This window comes from Oreochromis aureus, linkage group 8, assembly GCF_013358895.1.
Source record: "Oreochromis aureus strain Israel breed Guangdong linkage group 8, ZZ_aureus, whole genome shotgun sequence".
NCBI lineage: Eukaryota > Metazoa > Chordata > Actinopteri > Cichliformes > Cichlidae > Oreochromis > Oreochromis aureus.
The window spans coordinates 18,147,487-18,167,412 of record NC_052949.1 but is presented as its reverse complement, the minus strand read 5'-3'; the positions used below and the strand labels follow the sequence as shown (position 1 = coordinate 18,167,412).

General features: G+C 38.1%; 1 protein-coding gene across 1 annotated transcript; it reads left to right on the top strand.

The window, feature by feature from the left end:
- Positions 1-11,097: 11,097 nt before the first annotated feature.
- Positions 11,098-14,043, top strand: LOC116315014 (carbonic anhydrase 4-like). The gene is made up of 9 exons (XM_031733169.2): positions 11,098-11,223; positions 11,446-11,515; positions 11,625-11,651; positions 11,740-11,910; positions 12,096-12,244; positions 12,387-12,482; positions 12,625-12,703; positions 12,798-12,961; positions 13,074-14,043. The coding sequence occupies exons 2-9, from the start codon at positions 11,446-11,448 to the stop codon at positions 13,257-13,259; spliced, it is 942 nt and encodes a 313-aa protein (XP_031589029.2). The 5' UTR covers positions 11,098-11,223; the 3' UTR covers positions 13,260-14,043.
- Positions 14,044-19,926: the final 5,883 nt, after the last annotated feature.

Sequence of the window (19,926 nt, the reverse complement as noted above, 5' to 3'; positions counted from 1 at the left end):
GAAAGGGAACTAACAAAACCTAAATTGGGAGCAGCTAAACTAAAGAATGTGGGAAACATGGAAAAATGTTACAAAAACCTTAAAACCGTGAACGAGGAGCCTTAGACATGAAAACATGGAGGAGGGAACACAGACAAAACACCGGAGAAGACTCACAGGAGAAAATGCAGAGATAATGCAGACTGTCCAACGAGTAACAGAGGGGAAAACACATTATATATACACACACACGAGGAAATGGCAGACAGACAGACAGGGAACACAGCTGACACTAATCAGATGAGACAAGACTGGGAACAAGCAAAACAGAATAATTTCAAATAGGTCACAGACTTGGGCAGCACGGTGGCACGGTGGTTAGCACTGTTGCCGCACAGCAAGAAGGTCCTGAGTTCAATTCCACCATCAGGCCGGGGTCTTTCTGTGTGGAGTTTGCATGTTCTCCCCGTGTTTGCGTGGGTTCTCTCCGGGTACTCCGGCTTCCTCCCACCGTCCAAAGACATGCAGCTTGTGGGGATAGGTTAATTGGATAATCCAAATTACCACTAGGTGTAAATGTGCGAGTGAATGTGAGTGCGAATGGTTGTCTGTCCCTGTGTGTTGGCCCTGCGACAGACTGGCGACCTGTCCAGGGCGTACCCCGCCTCTCGCCCTATGACAGCTGGGATAGGCTCCAGCGCCCCCCGTGACCCTGAAAAGGATAAGCGGAAGCGAATGGATGGATGGAGGTCACAGACTTTCAAAGTAAAACAGGAAACACATGCACAGAGGCACAGACTTGATACTGAACAGAGGGAACACTGAATAAAGTGACAGGAGTGACATGAGATACGACTGACTGGGAAACAAGAAGACAGAAATAAACCTATACCAAACATGAGGAGCAGAGGAACCAAAACCTAAGAACTAGAAATCACAAACCAAAAAGAACTGGAGCACTAGAAATATAAAACATAAACTAAAACACTAGCAGTCAAAAACCATGATGAAATAATACAAAAGCACTGGGTCACCTATCCATATTATAAATAACTTAATCTTGACTAAATTAAGTGCAACAAAGTGAGGCTGAACATGACCCCAGGTGAGTCTTAAAATGTAGCAATGTGAGCATCTGCTCCCACGCTGGCCACTGGAAAAAAAGGGGCTCTATTAGCGGCCACGAAGCAACCCCAATAAAGCTGTTTTCCTGCTCACACTCAAGACAACAAGACTGAAGCAGTGTTGATTACTTAATGGATTAGAGTATAAGCTCTAATAAAGTATACTATATTACTTCCAGGGGTCTGGTCCTGAATTTTGTAGAACAATTGCGATTTTCTCTCTGGCTAGTGTACCAAGTACAGGTGGCACAATTGTTGTTTTTTCAAAACATGTTCGAAGTGCAATGAACCCTCACGCTAAGTAAACAGGCTTATTGGATAAGATATAGGACAGGGCGTGGCAGACAAAAGCACACGTCGTTTTTGTGCTTCTGAATTGGTAAATTGGTGTTAAAACGTGTTGCATATACACATGTTTTATGGATATTTTTGGTTTTTACTAGTCTAAATGTATGCTTTTAATTCTTTTACAGATAAGCATGTCTCTTTATCTGATAACTGACTTGCAGTTTGTTGTGTATTTTGATTTATCCCTCAGGGATCAGTAATTTGTTTTGCTCCATTTGTTTTGCTTCTGGTTTTAGCATCCTTATCATCAAGTTAATTTTGCTATTTCTAATGACAAATTATAACATTCAGCTTTAGTTTGTTTATATTAGTGAAAATAGTATAAAAAACATTCTTACAACTTAAAAAATGAATTTAGTCTGATTTTTAAGCCAATTCAGGGAAACGCAACAAAACCTTTAATAAATAATTTACAGCCTGAGGAAAGAGAAAGCTAAGATAATGTGCAAAATGTAAATAACCCCATTTATAGACAACATATCAAATATAGAGATAAGCAATTTGCAAATGATGGTAAAATTACTGTTCTGTTTTTATTTACATTTTACACAGCTTTTGCACAATTATGGAAGCACAAAGAAGAAGAAGTTAGTTAAAAAAAAGCCAAAAAGCATGAAAAGTTTAAAAGCAATATTAGATTAGAACCAGGCCATTTACCACTTATTTGTTTCCCCCAGATCCATGGATCTTACCCACAGGTCTGCGAGAAGGTGTTAGCAGGTGTGTTGGACAGGCAGTGCGAGATCATGCAGCTGCAGCATCTTCAGTCTCCCTCAACAAGGTGGTAGCGTTGGGCATTGCTCCCTGGTGCCTTGTGGAAAAGTGAGAGCAGCTGGTCAAACCTCAGGTAGTACAGACATTTACACATCTAAACATTTTCCAAGCATTAAAAAGAAACATGTTTACCTTTATTGTGCAAAAAACTCTCTTAAAATTTTGATTTATATTTGTCTTTTTGAGTTTTTGTTTTAGTTGCTTATAATTAATATAAAAGGCTTTTATAGGTAAAACAGTGTTTTACCTCCATGTACTGCTTTTTTACAACTGTAAATGCTGTTAAAAATGTTCTGTGTAGATTTCATGATGTGGATGACTGATTTACAGTGTTGGGCAAGTTACTTTGAAAAAGTAATTAATTATAGTTTCTAGTTACTTCTTCAAAAAAGTAACTGAGTTAGTAACTGAGTTACAATATTCTAAAAGTAATTAATTACTTGAAAAGTAACTATTGCGTTACTTTAAAAAAAAAAAACGTTTAACCCTCTGGGGTCCAGGGTATGATTGGCCATTTTTAACTACTTTTGATTTTCCCTCCACATTTTACCATAAAAAACTATTTACTTTGCCTTGTTTGGTATCATCCTTTTCAGCACAACCTCACGTGTCTGAATTTACAGTTATGTTTTCATTTTGACATACTGTATTAACACAATTGATCTAAAATCAGACAAAAAACATGAAATCAGAGTAGAAAAACATATTTTTTTTACTGTAACAACCACAAACATGTTTAATGAATCATATTTCATAACTTTAAAAGCAAATATAAATTGTCAGTTTTAAAATCCTATGCACAAGCTTTGCAAACAACAAAGTTATTTGCATTCATTTACCTTTTACCTTGATTTTTTAAATAACCATTTCAAACTATTTGCAGAACAATCAGCTGTTCTGCATTCAATAAGATGCCACACAAATTATTTGTGCCACTCCAAAAAAATAATTTCTGTCCATTATAAAGGAGAACATCACAGCCTGATACCTGCAGGTCTGACAGCAGCAGGTGTATCACTCCTTTTTCTACCTGGAGACAGCAGTTGCCTCATTGTTCTGACAAACAACACAAAACTATCCAAAACACTACACACTAACTACACAAGACTTCTATCCTTCTCTCTCTCTCTCGCCGTCATTCCTAAAACTTCCCCTGTTTTTTTTTTGTTGTTTGTTTTGTTTTTTGCTCATAAGCAGAGAGTGCTTGCTAGCGCTGTCTTTAGTCAGTAAACGTGACGAAACTATTGAGGAAAAAACGCCGCGTATATATTGTTTATCATGACTCTGGTTTTACGTGGCCTATTAACACAATTTAAAAACTGGTATAAATCACCTTGTTGCTTTGTCATCTTGAAGTGGTCATGTGATTGGCTTACCATGACTACTATAAATACTCCTCAGTCAAACAGCAGCACTCATGCGATTGTTTTGCCCCCTTAGCTCCAGGTGTTGTGCTAGACAGTGATCGTGATTACCATCTGCGGGAGCACGCAGCTGCTTGAAGCTGTAGCATCCAGATTACTTACGTAGTCAGCTACTTCCGTGCAACTGATATAAGATGCGGTAAGCTGAACACAGCTTCAACCGTCTGTTTGTTGAAAAATAGTAATGGACCGCGTTTTCTTGTTAGTAACTGTAACGGCGTTGTAACGATAGGAATAGTAATTAGTTAGATTACTCGTTACTGAAAAAAGTAACGCCGTTAGTAACGTCGTTACTTGTAATGTCGTTATTCCCATCACTGCTGATTTATAATAAATTACATAATGTCATATATCTATATATCTATATACATCTATATATATAGTTTGTGTTAAAATGTCTTTATTTGAAATGTACATGTGTAAAGTGTTAGAGCTAGTGTCTCGTGAGAATACCCTTAACAAGAATACACAAGACTTTTCATGGACTGCGAGGGAGCAGATGTCTCTCATGAAGTTAAGCTAAAAAAAGTTTTTAAGCTAAACGTTTTCTAAAAGAAAAAGGACTTAAGGACCTCTTTTCAGGACAAGCAGTCAACAAGGTATTTCTTGTTTGAGGTTTGTTTTTATCATTCACAGTGGACATAGATGGCTTCTTTTACTCCTCTTTCCATCTATGTCCACTGTGAATCATATGAGAACCAGAAGCAAAACACAGCTGACACTAATTAAAAAGACAAAACCAGGGAGTATGTGTGAAAAAAAAAACCCATTATGTACCCTTATGTAAGCACATAGAAAAAAGTGTTTGCATAAGCAGGTGTGAATGGAAGAATGGAACAAGTTGTATAAAGTGCCTCAAGTGCTTCAGGAGAGTACTCAAAGGTAGAATAAAAAGGTGCCATATAAAAAACAGTCCATTTGCCATTAAAGTAATTTGAATGAGTATTTTGGATTGTACGTAACAAAGTTTCTTAGTACAATGTGTATCTGAACATGAGAAAATAATAGTGGCTGTGACTAATTCCCATAGCTCCCAGAGCTCTGGGCTGAAATAGTAACCTATGGACACACTCTTTTAAGAGGCGTGATAGGTTGATCAAATTACAAGATGTTTGAGTAACAAATTTGTGTTCCCACAAGGTGGAAATTTCCATCTGAGACTGCTAATGGAGTTAGAGGAAAAACCAGAAAGTAAAAGAGATAAAAGTGAAGAAAGAAATTGGTTGAAAATCCCCTGGAAGCATTAGAGAAAAAAAGGATTATGAAAAGACAGATTTATCATCTCAGAGAAATTGTTTTTGTATCCTTCCTTAGAGCCTCGGTGTGTTGGAGCATTTTTTGATGTATCAAAATTTGCTATCCACTGTTTTCTTATTAGTTTCCTTTTTGCACCATGGGAGAACTAAGTGCTAAGTACTGCGCTGACATGTCTTATCTGTCCAGAAAAGTGTGACAAAAGCACAACTCTACCAGGACTGAAAAACAAATAAGACCAGTACTTAGCACATTCAACCAACATTATGAACTATATAATGTCACCAGTCTTATTATGTCCAGTGTTTATTTTGTTTTATATTAAATCTTTTTTTCTGATGTGTCTTAGACAAATACTGGTAAAGTTGGAAGAGTGAATACCAAATCTGGGCAACAGTTCAGTTCAATTCAATTCAGTTTTATTTAAAAAGCCTCAAATTAAAACAACAGATTGCATCAAGATGCTTTATATTGTAAGATAAAGACCCTACAATAATACAAATAAAAAAGAGAAACCACAACAATCATTGACCCCCCCACCCACATAGCAAAATTGGTATGGCCCACACAGTGTGATTACACATGGCCCACATTCTGCAAAGAATGACGGCCCTTTGGTGGCCCAGATCTGGTTTGCCAGAGGTGGCCCACACATGGGCCAGCACAAGGCCAGTTGCAGACACACTGGTGGTCCTGTGCTGGCCCAGAACAGTTTCAGCTCTGGCTGCGGATGTCAGCCTTAATCAATAACAAGATGTGCGAGAACATAATAGTGCAAAAGTAACATGACGAAACTCTGTTCAGACACTGAATGGACTGATTCTTATATAGCGCTTTTCTACTCTCCCGGATTACTCAAAGTGCTCTATACAACATGTCACATTCACCCAATTACACACATGTGGCCCACATCTGGTTTACATACACCCTGCCATGACACCAGTCAGTCAGAAGTGCCAGCTTGACGCTGGATATGGGCCAGACCTGTTTTCTATGAGCCTGGGCCACATAAACCAAACCACAATTGGGCCAGATGTGGCATGCCATCACATAAACAGTGCCGTCTGTGCCAGGTCTGGCCCATATCTGGATGACATACCACTTACCATGCCAGAAGTCAGCCAGCAGTGCCGGCTTGACACCAGATCTGGGCCAGACCTGTCTGTTATGTGGGTATGAGCAAGAGCTTTGGCTACAGTGGGAAGAAAAAAGTTCCTTTTCACAGGAAGAAACTTCCAACAGAACCAGACTCAGGGAGGGGCGGTCATCTGACGTGACCAGTCAAGCTGAGTGGATGAAGACAGGATAATGACCATAATGCTCTCTTCTGTCTGTTTTGTTTTTCATTACCGTTGTTAACGCACTGACAGTGCCCATTCCATCTGAAAACAGTTCTGTTGTTTGTTTTATATTTGGAGATGTGATATACTTGTGTAATCAATGAATGATCAAAAGATAGGAGTGGAAAATGTTCAGATTTGGCTCTTGTCTGTGCCAAGCTTACCTGGCTAAACATTAGGTTTAGTGGTATTATGTTTTGTCTCCTTATAATCTTTTAATACAGGATATACTCAACAGTACAAAGAAGGAATTTTCCAACTGTATCCCTTTTGCATTGTTTTTTCATTTGGGGGAATAATGACAATAGTCTTCTTTTATTCAATCAAGCCCATAGTTTTTTTTTAAACAGACTTCCTTTATGGTAAAACCCAAGATGAAATTAAGCATTAGTAATACTGAACTTGCATAAGATTTTTTTTTGATGTCATCAAAATGTAAAACCGATCAGCTTAGCATTCCAACCTTGAGAACAATGAGAACAATCTGGGTGAGCATGTTCCAAAATGTAAAAAATAATACTTGCAAACTTACTTAAGGAAATATTTTGTCTGTAATTTCACAGAACATAATTAAATTACATGCATTACATGTAACATCAATTAATTAGAAGTGATTTTTATTTCTTTGTAAACAGACATTTGTAGTAGCATTTGCTTCAAGACACAACCTTTACCATACAGTGACAAATCAATTGTCTGGTATAGCTTTTAGAAAATTATTTAACCCTTATCTAACTTTAAAAAAACAAAACAAAAACATATCATATAACTTACTTAATTCTGTTTGGTGAAGCCTCTTTGATTGCTATGCTAAAAAAATATACCTAACTTTGAAATTTTAGCCAAACAGTCTAAATTTCTAGCATTCCCCTTTCTCTTGCTTCCTCCTGATTTCTTGTGAGAAAGCTACATGAAGACATTACCACTTAAAGACACATCAATATCCTGTGTATTTTTTTAGTCAAACAGATAAAAACCAAGTGTTAGAGGTGCTTCAGTCATGTTAACTTCTGTGCATGTTTCAGAAAGATATATGGACTCTGACAAAGAGATAATCTGTGACCATAACTTGTGTCTATAAATGATTCTTTGCTGGTTATTCTTAATCTAAAATGTCATGCAGAATGTGGTGCACTGTATTATTGTTTGACCTCTTTGCAAAGACAAAGCTAAACAATGTAATGCATGCAATCAAAGGATCCCGAAAACACTTAATGTGTGATATTTTTAGTATGCACAAAAAGTTTTGAATGTAAGCAGACCCCCGACTCAAGTGGTTAATGGACTACAATAAATACATTTGTGAAACACTTGAGATTCTGAGATTCTGATTGAGGCAGCTGAGTGTTGCAGCTTTAAAAGGATGCGCTCATGCACACACTGACTCATAAGCAACACACATATGATCTCGGGATTCTTTGGCAACAAAATACAGAGGTTTACATCAGATATTTTGATGTATCAAAACTACAAACTAACATTGTTCCCTTCGATGAATAGAACAAGTCATAATTTCTAACACAGGTTGGAACATGCTTAATCCAACAAAAGCTTAAAGAAGGCACATCATCATTGTATGTCGTGAAAATGGGCAGTGAGCACTCAAAATGTCTCAAAACACGCCCAGAAACTGGGTGTACGAAAAAAAAAAAAACAACTAAAAAACAGTAGCTTCAGGATTTATTGGAATCACCGTCATAGATGATATCAGAGTTGCTAACCCATTCACAATACTTCATATGGGTAGTAATAATTCAGAATCGATATTAAAAGCTGGTTGGATACATAACAATGTGTAAGATCACCAAAAGAACCTACATTGCTGATGGGAGTGCCTGCACTGGACAATTGAACAATGGAAGAAGGTGGCTTGAGCTGATGAATTAGGTTTTGCTTCTATTATGCCCAAGGCAGGGTAGGTCAATAATCTCCTAGGAACGGCAGGGTGATGTTTGTTTAATGTTCTGCTCATGCCATTGTTACTTTGACATAACACCTGCAAACTGTATTGCAGTTCAGCCTGTTGATTTGTCCTTCAAGTTCCCCCCACATCCAATCAAGCCCAATCCATGGAGAATAAATCTCACAACTTAGCGGGCTTAAAGGATCTGATACTACAATAATAAGTAGTGGTTGATGCCATAGGCCACCATTACAGACTGTGGGGTTGATCACATCATGAGAAGCTTTTAAGGCCATCCTCATCAATGCTGCCCGCCGGAGAAAACTGAGAAGCTGCGTGTGTTACTACTACATCCAATGCTACTTCATAACAGTTTTTTTCTTTTTTTTTGACCTAAATTAACAGAGAAGATTATGTTGTCTTTAGTATCATTAACTGTGTCCAAATAAAAACATTAAAAACCTCTAAACCTCATCCAGTTTTAGAAGAAGAGTATTTTTTACTGAGAAGTTCTGGGCATTTATGAAATTCTGAATGCAATGCATAACAGTGAACTGAATGGCTTTGATTAGACTTGGCAGAAGAATGAATCTATTACCAGTAGGCTACTGTGGTTCCTGGTTACAAGTATGCAGGAAAGATCAGCATCATATGTGTTCACTAAAAACTGGTTTGAGGAAATTTGAAAAACTGAAAAAACATTCCATTTAAATGACAGCAACGACTCTCAATCAGATGCTGCTGTCTTCCTGTTACTGAATTGGATGGGTGATAGCACACTCTGGTTAGTTGCAATGTTTGTCATTTAATTAAAACAAAAATGCCGTAATTGAAGTTCCAAAACTCAAAAACAAAAGTTGACACCTCGACTCACCTGTCATGCATTCACACCTTTCAACTTTCAACAGAAACGCAAAAGAAGAAAAAAAAAAATCAAATTTCATGCAGGTCAACATAGGGAAGCATAAATGCTCATGAATGCTGGAAAGCATACTGTCTGGAATTGGCTATTGGATTTCTAGGAACAATTCTACTGAGGGAAACACTCATAGGTTGTTTTAGCAATCAGTTGCTTTAATCCTCTTATTAATCATGAATCCACACAAAGCGGTTTTTGAAATGATCGACATGGGCGGTTGTCCAGGATGGCATCGGCAAAAAAAAAGTTGCTCCCACCCATGCTGACCTGACATCATGCCAGCTCCATTTGCGAAGTGCACAATAAAACTGGAAACACATACACACAAAGATCAGGAAACGCGTAACACAGGAGTAGACAGAACAGAACTGCTGCTTGCCACACAAGGAGGAAAGGGCAGGGCGGCGGGGGATTCTCTGGCTGGCTGGAGCGGCACTTCATAACCAGCAAACCAACAAACTAGGGCTGTCAATGTTAACGCCATCATCCCAATAACGCGATTAAATATGTTACCGCAATTAATCCATCTGGAGCGCAGAATGACTCAGACTCCCTGAAACGTCTCTGCCAACGCATTTCGAGCAGTTTTGTCCAAAGTTTGTCAATTCTGCGCTCTAGATTGCGTTACAAATTTTAATCGCGTTAATGCTGGCAACAAACAAACGCAAAAACTGAAGACATTATGATGTAGAATTTGCACTGATGTGTTTTCTACATTCTATCACACACATATACACAAAAAGTGAGCGCGAGGGCCCTCAGTGCGCCTGCTTGCTGCTGCTGAAGTCTCACACACAACCAGTTGAAAGGGGAGCGGGCGGGCTGCTTCCAAATGGTGCACATTTCATTCAAACCCGTTATGTATTAATTATTTTTCCTGAGTTGTGTGAAATCCCCCCCCCCCCCCAAAAAAAAAATATATATATACAAGGTGTTGTCTATTAGTCTGTTCGTTTATGTTGTGGGGTTGGGTGTTGATACTGAAGTGCAAAACTACTGATGGAAGATGGACGAGAAAACATCGAAGCCATCAAGTCCTCAGTTTAGAAAAAAAGAGAAAAGAAGAGAAGAAACGAGCAAAAGATACAGGTAAGCAGACGTGTCTTTGGATAATATCAGGTATTATGTATCCTGAAAAAAGATAACATTCATTAGTAGCGATTGGGAAAACTTCTGTTTACCTGTGTTAGAATCTTGGTTATAATGATGTAGCTTATTGAATCTTTTGGACTGTATTTGAAAAAAATATTATTGTGATCATTTTGACATTGAAGTCAAAAATGTATTTTAAGAAAAAAAGTTTGCTATACCCTTTACAAAATGCCTTGTTTATACTGATCAGCCGTCTTGTTATAAAACATGCATCCTCTTTATTGCACGAGGCTGTAATCATAACCATAAGTTGTGTGGGGTTTTTTTTTTTCGTCTGACCAAAATGCATCTTTCTTCATCTTTTAAACGTCCTTATAATGACACCCACAATTTGTTAATATACTAAAAATATTTCTATTCTTGTTACGAAAACCGATTCTGAAGTATGATTTCATAATTCGGCAGTTTGTCTTGAAATAACGAGTGTAATCTATACATCTCGACTTTTTTCTCAAAATAAAATTACGACTTTAATCTCGAAATTTCGACTTTATTCTCACAAAAGGTCGACTTAACACAGGAGTAGACGGCAGAACAGAACAACACTAAACATAGGAAGAACAGAACCAAAATGACATATATATATATATATATATATATATATATATATATATATATATATATATATATATATATATATATATATTTTTTTTTTTTTTATTAAAGTCGCCGTAATACTCCGTCGTACTTCCTCGAAATTATTGCGGTGAGATAAAGACCTACTCACGTGTCACATGGAGGCGGTGTCGGGCCAGCTGCAGGATGCACTGAGGAAATAAAAAGAGGGCAGGTGAGGTGAGCTGCCTGTGACAACAGGCTGAACAGAGGCACAGGTTCTTCAAAGGTAAGACACTGTGCTGCTCAGGTGAAGTGGACAAAAGGAAACATTAGGCTACAGTCAGAAACCTGCATTTGTTGGATTCTTTCCTCTATTAACAGCAAACTGCAGCACTTCAAATAACATTAGTTCATTTTTTAGAATTTAATCGTCAAAGTTTATATATAGGTAAGTTTGTCACTCCATATAGTAACCTGTTAATCAATGAATTCATTCATTCATGCAGAATCAGAATACTTTATTAATAAATTAATTATAAATTAATTATTCTTAATTATTAATTATTCTTTTCTGTGCTGTCCATTTTTTTCTGATTATTTTGATTTAATTGAATTTATTATTTTCTAAATATATGCGATTTCAAACAATGTGGCTTTTTGGTCGTTTCAGATGAAGTGGTTTAAAGTTGTTGCCCTTGTTGTGTGCGCCCTCGTACCCGCCGCTCACTCCCAATCAATAGGTGTGTACTCCCCCCCCCCCCGATATTTTGAATTTACTGTTACACTGAATTTCTGCTTATGTGAATCTAAATCTTCTGTTTTTCACCCCCTTCTTTTTTTGTCATCCAGCCTGGTGTTATCACCTCCCATCCTGCAGTAAGTACCCAATATCTCCATTATCTATTATATGTTGCCCACTGGGTGACCTCTCTCCGGTGACTTTACGTGTTCTTTCTGCTAATAGATGACACAACCTGGTCAACAATTGTCCCCCAGTATTGCAACGGCACCCGACAGTCACCCATTGACATCGTCTCAGCATCTGCCACACCGAACGACAACCTGAGTGAATTCACTTTTGTGAAGTATGACGACACCTCATCAATGACATCAATAAAAAATACTGGCAACACAGGTGAGCATCGGGAGTATGACTTAGTGGCTACAAAAGTGTGTTGTCATGGGGTTTCTGTAACCTTTGTGTCTCACTTGGATTTTAGCGCACTCATCTTTTCTACAATTAAACGCACTGGCTTTGCACCTGAGTATTTTAGGTTAGGTGTAACGTTATCGTGTTTTTGTTTTTCCACCTTCTTCCAGTCAAAGTGACCCTTAAGAGCGGAGTTAAGATTTCAGGAGGGGACCTGTCCGAGCAATATGACAGCCTGCAGTTCCACTTGCACTGGGGCGACGGCTCCTCTGTCCCCGGCTCAGAGCATACAGTGGATGGAAAGCGCTATCCTATGGAGGTACAGATATTTTTTTCCCCAGTTATTTTGGTGATGCTGGTGTATTTCTTTGATATATTAATTTTAAATCTGTAAAAATAACAATAACAAAAATACCCCCAAAAAAACAACAAAAATAAACAAGCAAACTTCATTTTCGCAGCTGCATATTGTAAACAGGAAGTCATCCTACAATGGGAATACAAGTCTAGCCCTTAATGACTCCACCGGATTTGCAGCGCTTGGTTTCTTTATCGAGGTGAGAGAAGCAGCGCACGAGATGACATAATGCTTACTGTGTTGTTCGGTATTGAGACGTCACTCGATTTCTTTTTTTGGGGGGGGAATTCTCTTTCCTCGTCTGTGATGGGGAATGCAATACCCCCTTCTTTTTATTCCAGGTAATGTCAGGCAACTCAACTGGTCAGCCGGAAAGCTGGCGCAATTTGACCTCTTACTTGGCCAACATCACAGAAAAAGGTGACATTTTTTTGTGGAAAAACTCCTCTCCTGTTTCTGACTCTAAATTGTGTCACCCATAGTTCCTTCATGTAGGTCTTGTTTCTGTCCTCAGGTCAGAACGTTTCCATTGCAGCCGGGTTTTCCCTGGACGACCTGCTCGTCGGTGTGGATCGCACTAAGTATTACCGCTACCTTGGATCCTTGACGACCCCCGCTTGTTATGAGGCGGTGGTCTGGACCGTTTTTAAGGACCCGATTAAAGTCAGCAAAGATCTGGTAGGTTTATTTTATTTCTTCCTTGTGTATCCTAATTGTCACTGTTGCAAGCACAGATGCACCGTTAGTGGTTCATACAGCTAACTGGAAACAAAATATGTCTCATGACCAGATTGACCTCTTCAGCACCACACTGCACTTCAATGACAGGACATCACAAATCATGAAAAACGTCTACAGAAGCCTGCAGCCTGCACAGCAAGTCTGGACTCAGAGCATCAAGGCCTCAGCCTCCACAACCTGCTTCTCCCTGAGCCTGCTACTTCTCAGTCTTGCACTGGGCTGGAGTTGGAGCTAAAATAGAAAGAGGACGTCATCAACAACTTTGCCGATCAACCCGTTACCTCACTTCAGCACATGCGTTCTTTTCCCATTTAACTAAAACTGACCTTGCTGATTTCTAATGTAGTTCTTTGTGTTTGACATAATCACGAAAAGTGTAAAAAAACAACTTATTAAGGTGAAGGCTACTTCTGCTCCCATCTTATCTCTCTTGATTATGGCTACCTGTGACCAAGCTTTTGCCTGTTGTCAGATTTGAGTCTGTATGATGAATGCACCTCGTGCATGCAATGTTCACTTTAAGCAAAGACACTGACATGTTTTCATTTTGCAAAGCCAAATGGTCTGACCAATTGAATCATGTTCCATGCCAGAGCTACATGTGGGTGACAAAGGGATGCACCTGCACTATTTACAGTGTACTTCTGGTGGTTATGAAATCCAGCATTATAAGAATGTGTCATTATCTGGTGACATGTTACGATATGCCTTGATGTTGGCACATGCACCTAGTTTAGTTTACCAAGCGGTGATTGAAGGATATGGTGATTTTTTTGTAAAATAAAACTTTTGCCTCCATCAGTGCAGCTACTGCTGCAGTTGAAATGCACTGGTAGCTAAAACCACAAAATGGAAAAAGAAAACATGCTGTTTCATTTATGAAGTTCATAGATATGAAAGATTTGTGTCTTACTTTCTTAGATGAACCAAATTATTTGTCAGTGATACACATTGCTTATGCCCTTAATACTGTACTGTACTGCATGAACATGAAGAAAACTGTGGCTTTCCTGGTCTTAATAAATGGCAATTAAAATTATTTGTGACTGATTCTGCAGTTTTACTGTCTTTTTTAATTCTCGGAAGTTTCTTAGAAACATTGAAATGATACATAACTGGGTGGAGTCCTTATCTGCATTTGTTACACTTAACTAGGACAAACTGTCTGAGCTTTTGAGAGCTTTCTATTCTAGTTCACAAAAAGTCCCTAAACAATGTACTTTAACACAAAAGTCCCCAGTTTTATTCTCTGGTGGTTTAAAACCTGTGAAGCTGCCAATGTTTTGTTCACACTATTTTTAACCTTACATAACCCATGCCATTTACTAACAATGCAGAGTAAACAGACCTGTTTAAACTTAATCCGTCTAAAGAATTTGGCTGTTTTTTTAACCAAATGTGTAATGGTTAACCATCAATGAAGTTGAAGATAAGGTGAAGGTCTTTGAAGTAAGTGTGCACAATGGCTCCTATCAGAATTGCAGTTAATTTGATTTTAACTAAATTAAACATATTTCATTGAAAAAAAAAAACTTTCAGAAAAAGTTTCTGTACTTGGTCTCCTACATCTTGTCCCTATCATCTTGCAGTTGTGTGTCCAACATTCTTGTTCCTTTTTCCCATCTTCTGTCTCCAGGCTTTTAGAATTTACCAGAACAGAGGTTTGATTACAGTCTACCATGGAGAGCACAAGAGTCCAAATGACTTTGACACTGTCCTGCTGAAAACACTTGTGTGAGGTACATATAAGCAGACCATAATTTTACAACATAACAGCAACATTAACTTTTTATTCTTATTTTGATTTTTGTCACATTTGTATTTTATAGCAAGTAAGCAGCATGAATTAGTTGAGCCCAACCCTTATAGTGATCAGCATGGAACAGGGTTGACATTGCCAAGAGTGAACTCTTCGATGGCGACATTCAGTGGAGGGTGAGGAAGGGAAATGATGCCACACAGATGTTACACTGAAAGAAAAACTAATAATAACATATATGGCATAAAAATATTGACCTGTCTCAAAACATGATCTTACCTTCCTCCAATTAAACAGTATGACAGATGCCCTGATCAATTACAAGCCCCAAGTTTGTTCGGCTTTTCACTGAGAACGGTTTGAACATTGTGGACTACCTAACTTATGGCAAGCTGGAAACCCTCTATCACTCTGTGCCAGATGGAACCTTGCTCTATCAGCTACTACAGCACTGCTAGAGGGAAAATATGGCATCTACACAACCATCATCAGAACAACAGAGTTTATCCTTAAAAATGGCAGCAGATAACAATCAGAGCAGACCAAGGAGGGAGTGAAGCCATGAAGGTATTCTGAACTTTTTAGAAGAAACAGATAATGTACTTGTGGTGGCAGCATGTCTTTTTTATAGGTGACCTGTGTTAGTCATACCTGGCGGTATGAGTGGGGTTAAATATTGAAGAGTGGACATAGAGCGCTTGAGGGTCCTTTTCTGCTGCAAGCTTGCACATACGCTGGTCTCTGGGTCAGAGAGTCTGAACAAGATATCCTTAACCAGACCTTAGAATCAGTAGAAGAACAATGGATATTAACATTATCAAGGCTAGGCAGGGGTTGTTTTTCTTTTCTGTCTCTCACAGAAGAGGGAGCAGATACGAGGCGAAGTTGAGGAAGTAAGTGGACGTGAATGGAGAGAGGATTCGTAAGGAGACAGCAGGACTGCCACGTTGCCTCTGGAAAAAGATAGCCATAATAATCTTTGTTATTGTCACAGTATAAAAACTGTAAGCCTGTTTCAGGGTTATCCTTTTGGTCAAACAGATGCTTAATCTCACACAAAGATCCAGCGCTGAAACTTTTTCAACTGCCAAAGCAAGTTAAATCTTTTTAAACCACAGATATTTCTCCTGAATTCCTTCTGAAAACTTTGAATATGACACCTGATAATAGGTATTTTTAATAGGTATAGGTATTTTTATTTATTTTTTAATAAATAAAAATGATAATATTTTGACCCCCTGCTGAATTTATAAATTTGCTCATTTCCCTCAAAAATGAAAAGTTACTCATTTTTCCAGTAATGTCATTTTAATGGAAATAAACAGACAATAACATAGAAGATATAAACTGATGTGCATGTCTTTTGATTGAAGTAAGTATTTGATCCAGTCAGACGCTGTCTGTGTGCACGCATGGCGTGTAGATTATAACCAGTCAATCACAGTATGTGTATAAAGCACACCTGTCCACAGAATTCACCTCCATGGGCTCTCCAAAGACAAGACACATTATGATTTGAGGCTGTTTGGGGGCTGTAAATGACATCCAGCCGACCACAAACTTCATGAGGGTGGCCCAGACATCCTCCAGTGACCCCTGTGCTCTTGGTGCCACCTTAGGATTTGCCATAGAATACCAGGATGGTTGTTTCACTGCTGGCTCCATGCTTTTTCACAGATGAGATCAGGTTAACCCTGAGCACATGTGACAGACATAAAAGGGTCTTGAGAAGCCGTTGAGAATGTTATGCTGCCTGTAACATTGTTCAGGATGACCAGTTTGGTGGTGGGTCAGTGATGGTCTAGGGAGGCATATCCATGGAGGGATGCACAGACCTCAGATGTTGCATTGGTGCAGTGGGTAATATGGTGAGTATAAGCAGGCAGTTCCTGTAGGACAACGAAGGAACTGATACCACTGACTGGTCCCATGCTAACCTAGAATCCTTAGGACACCATCCTAGGAGGATGCCCTGATATTAAGTTTCTCTTGCTTTTCGCCTACATCCTGTTGGTGGATTTCAAGCCTCCACCCCCCTCAGGTCCAGCTGTTACTGAGTATGTTTTGTACTTCTGGGTATTCACCCTTGTTTGTGAGGCGATCCAACAGGTTGGTGTAGAGAGACATTTTACTTAGAACTTTATTCACCATAATGTTTATGTGTATAAATGTCAAGTGAACAACTGAATGCAATAATATGCACCTAATTCAAATCTTTTATTTAATTGCTCATGGTAGAAAGACAATGTCTCTAAAGTGCCATTTTAATACAGTGGTTAACGTGGATGTGTGGAAGACATGTGACCTCACTGCCATCCACATGTTATTTATTGGACAAGAAATAAAGATGATATATTAATCCTGGATCGTCCGTGAAAAACTTTCCACAACACTACAAACAGTTTATAGTTTGTCACTGCAAGATTGCAACATTTATTACAGCACTGTATTTGTTTGGAGGCACTTTTGGCTGTCTTGTCTGTGTGTGATAAATAATTTTCTTAATACTTATATTCAAAACATTTCCTCAATTAACAACCAAATGTCACAGGTTAATTTACTGTTTGCCACCAGGTGGTGCTGCTACCACAGTGATTAAGTGATACTATGCTTGCGTTTCAGAATGTTCCACCCGTCACATGAATTTGGCCGGGACTACATGGTTTTCACCCTTTGCCTTCGTGTTTGTCCAATTTGCATGAAAATAAGAACATTTTTATGACATTGAAATCAGTTAAAAAATTTAGTACAGCTTTTTAAAATTCACCACAGCAATTAGAAATTGAGCCGTTATCATAACTCTAACTCCTTTTTTAAAAACCTTTTTTCTTTTATCTTTATTTTGTGACAGTGGAGCTAATCTGCTCAGACAATATGACTTTGAGAGCGTTGAAGAGCCGTGTAGAAATCAGGATATTAATTGGCTGGTAGTGATTCTGCTAGTCGTATATCTCCTGGTCACCAACATCCTGCTCATCAACCTGCTCATTGCCATGTTTAGGTAAAGAACCAGTCTGCCATTATGTTTCTCGGCATTAACATACTGATTGATTTTATTTGACTCAGTGGCTCTGATCTGCTTGTGTCCAGACTACAGGCTCAGTTAAAACAGAAGCATTAATCTGAAGCTCTCACTTTGTGATTACATACCCTTTTACTCATTCTCTATACATATGTAGAATTGATGTAAAAGAGTATGTCTGCACATTCAAACTATTTTATATAGATTTTAAAGCACTACATAGCTTTTGTTACAGCATAACGACAGAAAGGTGGAACATGGGGAAAACGCCTACTATACAGCAGAAAGACAGTTTTAGTTGTGTTTATGTAAAGTTGTTTGTTGATTGTGGTCAGAGATAATGTGGGTTATGCTAAGTAATGCTAACTTTATAAAAAGCAGCCAATGGGTTTGGTTGTGTATCAGTTAAAATGTTTTTAAGTGACACATTGTAGTCTTGAAAAGTGAGTTTTAGCAGGGCTGGAAGGTGAATTTTGGTCACTAGATGGAGCCAGGCTAGCTGTTTTATCTGCTTTCAGTCTTTATACAAAGCTAAGCTGTGCTGGCCTCATGTGTGTCTCTGATGATGCAGTTTCTTTATTCAACATAATTGTTTCCATTGCAAGACAAAAAAAAACCCAAACAAAAAACATTTAGCTTAAAACAATCTGTACTCTCTGAACTTCCCAATCATTAAAAAATTACTTTGTGTTTATGCTCATGCTTTTGTTTAGTATTTATTTGACAGCAAATCACCTGTTTTGGCTTTTGTTATAGACACAAAAAAACACATGTAATGAACAGAAAACTTAAACACGTATATTTCTGCGCTTATTCATTATCGATATCAATAAAAACCATCCTTTTCTCACCTGGTTTTCATTTAGATTCAAGAATCACTTTATTCTATTCTAGACTTTTCCCGCTCTTACTTCTCAGATGGAGCAGTACTCAACAGTCCTCAACTGATGTGGATACTTTAGCACAAGGAAGCACATTCAAACCTCCTTGTTCACCACCTGCATTACAAGGTACTTCCCAGAACCTATGAAATCAGTTATGCTTACAAAACAAACTGCATGTTGAAAAACTCACACTGCTTTCACTCAGGTTTATTTACTGCCTTATTTAAAAAAAATATTCATTGCTTTTCCCTGGAAGCCTTTTCCCCTCTCACTCATCTTTCTACCTGTTCTTTGTCCTTCTGCACAGATGTGTTCCCCTCGTCTTCCATATCAACTTGATTTCAGCCTTAAATAAAGGAGGACACCTTCAATTCACTCAAAGTGAATTAGGAGGCAAAAAAGAAAGACATGTCCTCATTTCACATCTTCCACCACCATCATGACCTTCAGTGAACTGTTACGTTAGATAATAAACACTGATAAATTGAAAAAGAAAAAAATATGGCACACAGACAGTGCCAGATACTGCAAAATATTTATGATGTGACTGTATACACACATTATGTAAGTGAACAAATTAAATGACATTTTTATCACTTTATTTTTAAGAGGTCCAACTGATTTTTTTGCATTGCAGTCTGATTTTCTGTCATGGTGTCTATCAGGAGTTAATACTTTTTGCGTTCCATTACATTGCATAATGTGCCATATTTGTACGTCTGTAATATAGTTCTTTTAAATAAAGTTTTCAGGCAGTATAATGAATTGATTTTTACTATGAGTACAGAAGAATTTGTTGCTGAGAGTTATGTGAAAAGTTAGCCAAGCATAGCTCAGCCAAAGATTGGTAATAATAAATACCCTGACTGTGACACATCTCAAAAAGTTGTACATGAGTGGAGAAAGTACAGGAATCATATTCAGCACAATAACCTGGACAAACAACCACATCATGAATTAAATAGTTTCTTATCAAAGCATGTACTGTAGGGCTGTGGCTTGTTGTACAAATGCAACATCTTAGAAAAACTACACTACACTTCACAAAAAGTAGAGACAGGCACAGGTTCACCAGTCAGCAAAAAAAACTGTTTACAAATTGAACAATTTCAGAATAATGTTCCTCAGTGTTTCTCTACATAACATTAAAAGATTCTAGGAAACTGGAGGAATCTCTGTGCACAAGTGACAGAAATTTTAAAAAAAATCCAAGAGCTACATCAAAGACTCTACATAT

What these genes read in the sequence shown, in the direction of transcription:
- LOC116315014 (XM_031733169.2), top strand. Translation starts at nt 11,446, where the DNA reads ATGAAGTGGTTTAAAGTTGTTGCCCTTGTTGTGTGCGCCCTCGTACCC. An exon ending in TTATCACCTCCCATCCTGCA is followed by an intron (nt 11,652 to 11,739) that starts GTAAGTACCCAA and finishes TTCTGCTAATAG; the next exon opens with ATGACACAACCTGGTCAACA. An exon ending in GAAAGCGCTATCCTATGGAG is followed by an intron (nt 12,245 to 12,386) that starts GTACAGATATTT and finishes TCATTTTCGCAG; the next exon opens with CTGCATATTGTAAACAGGAA.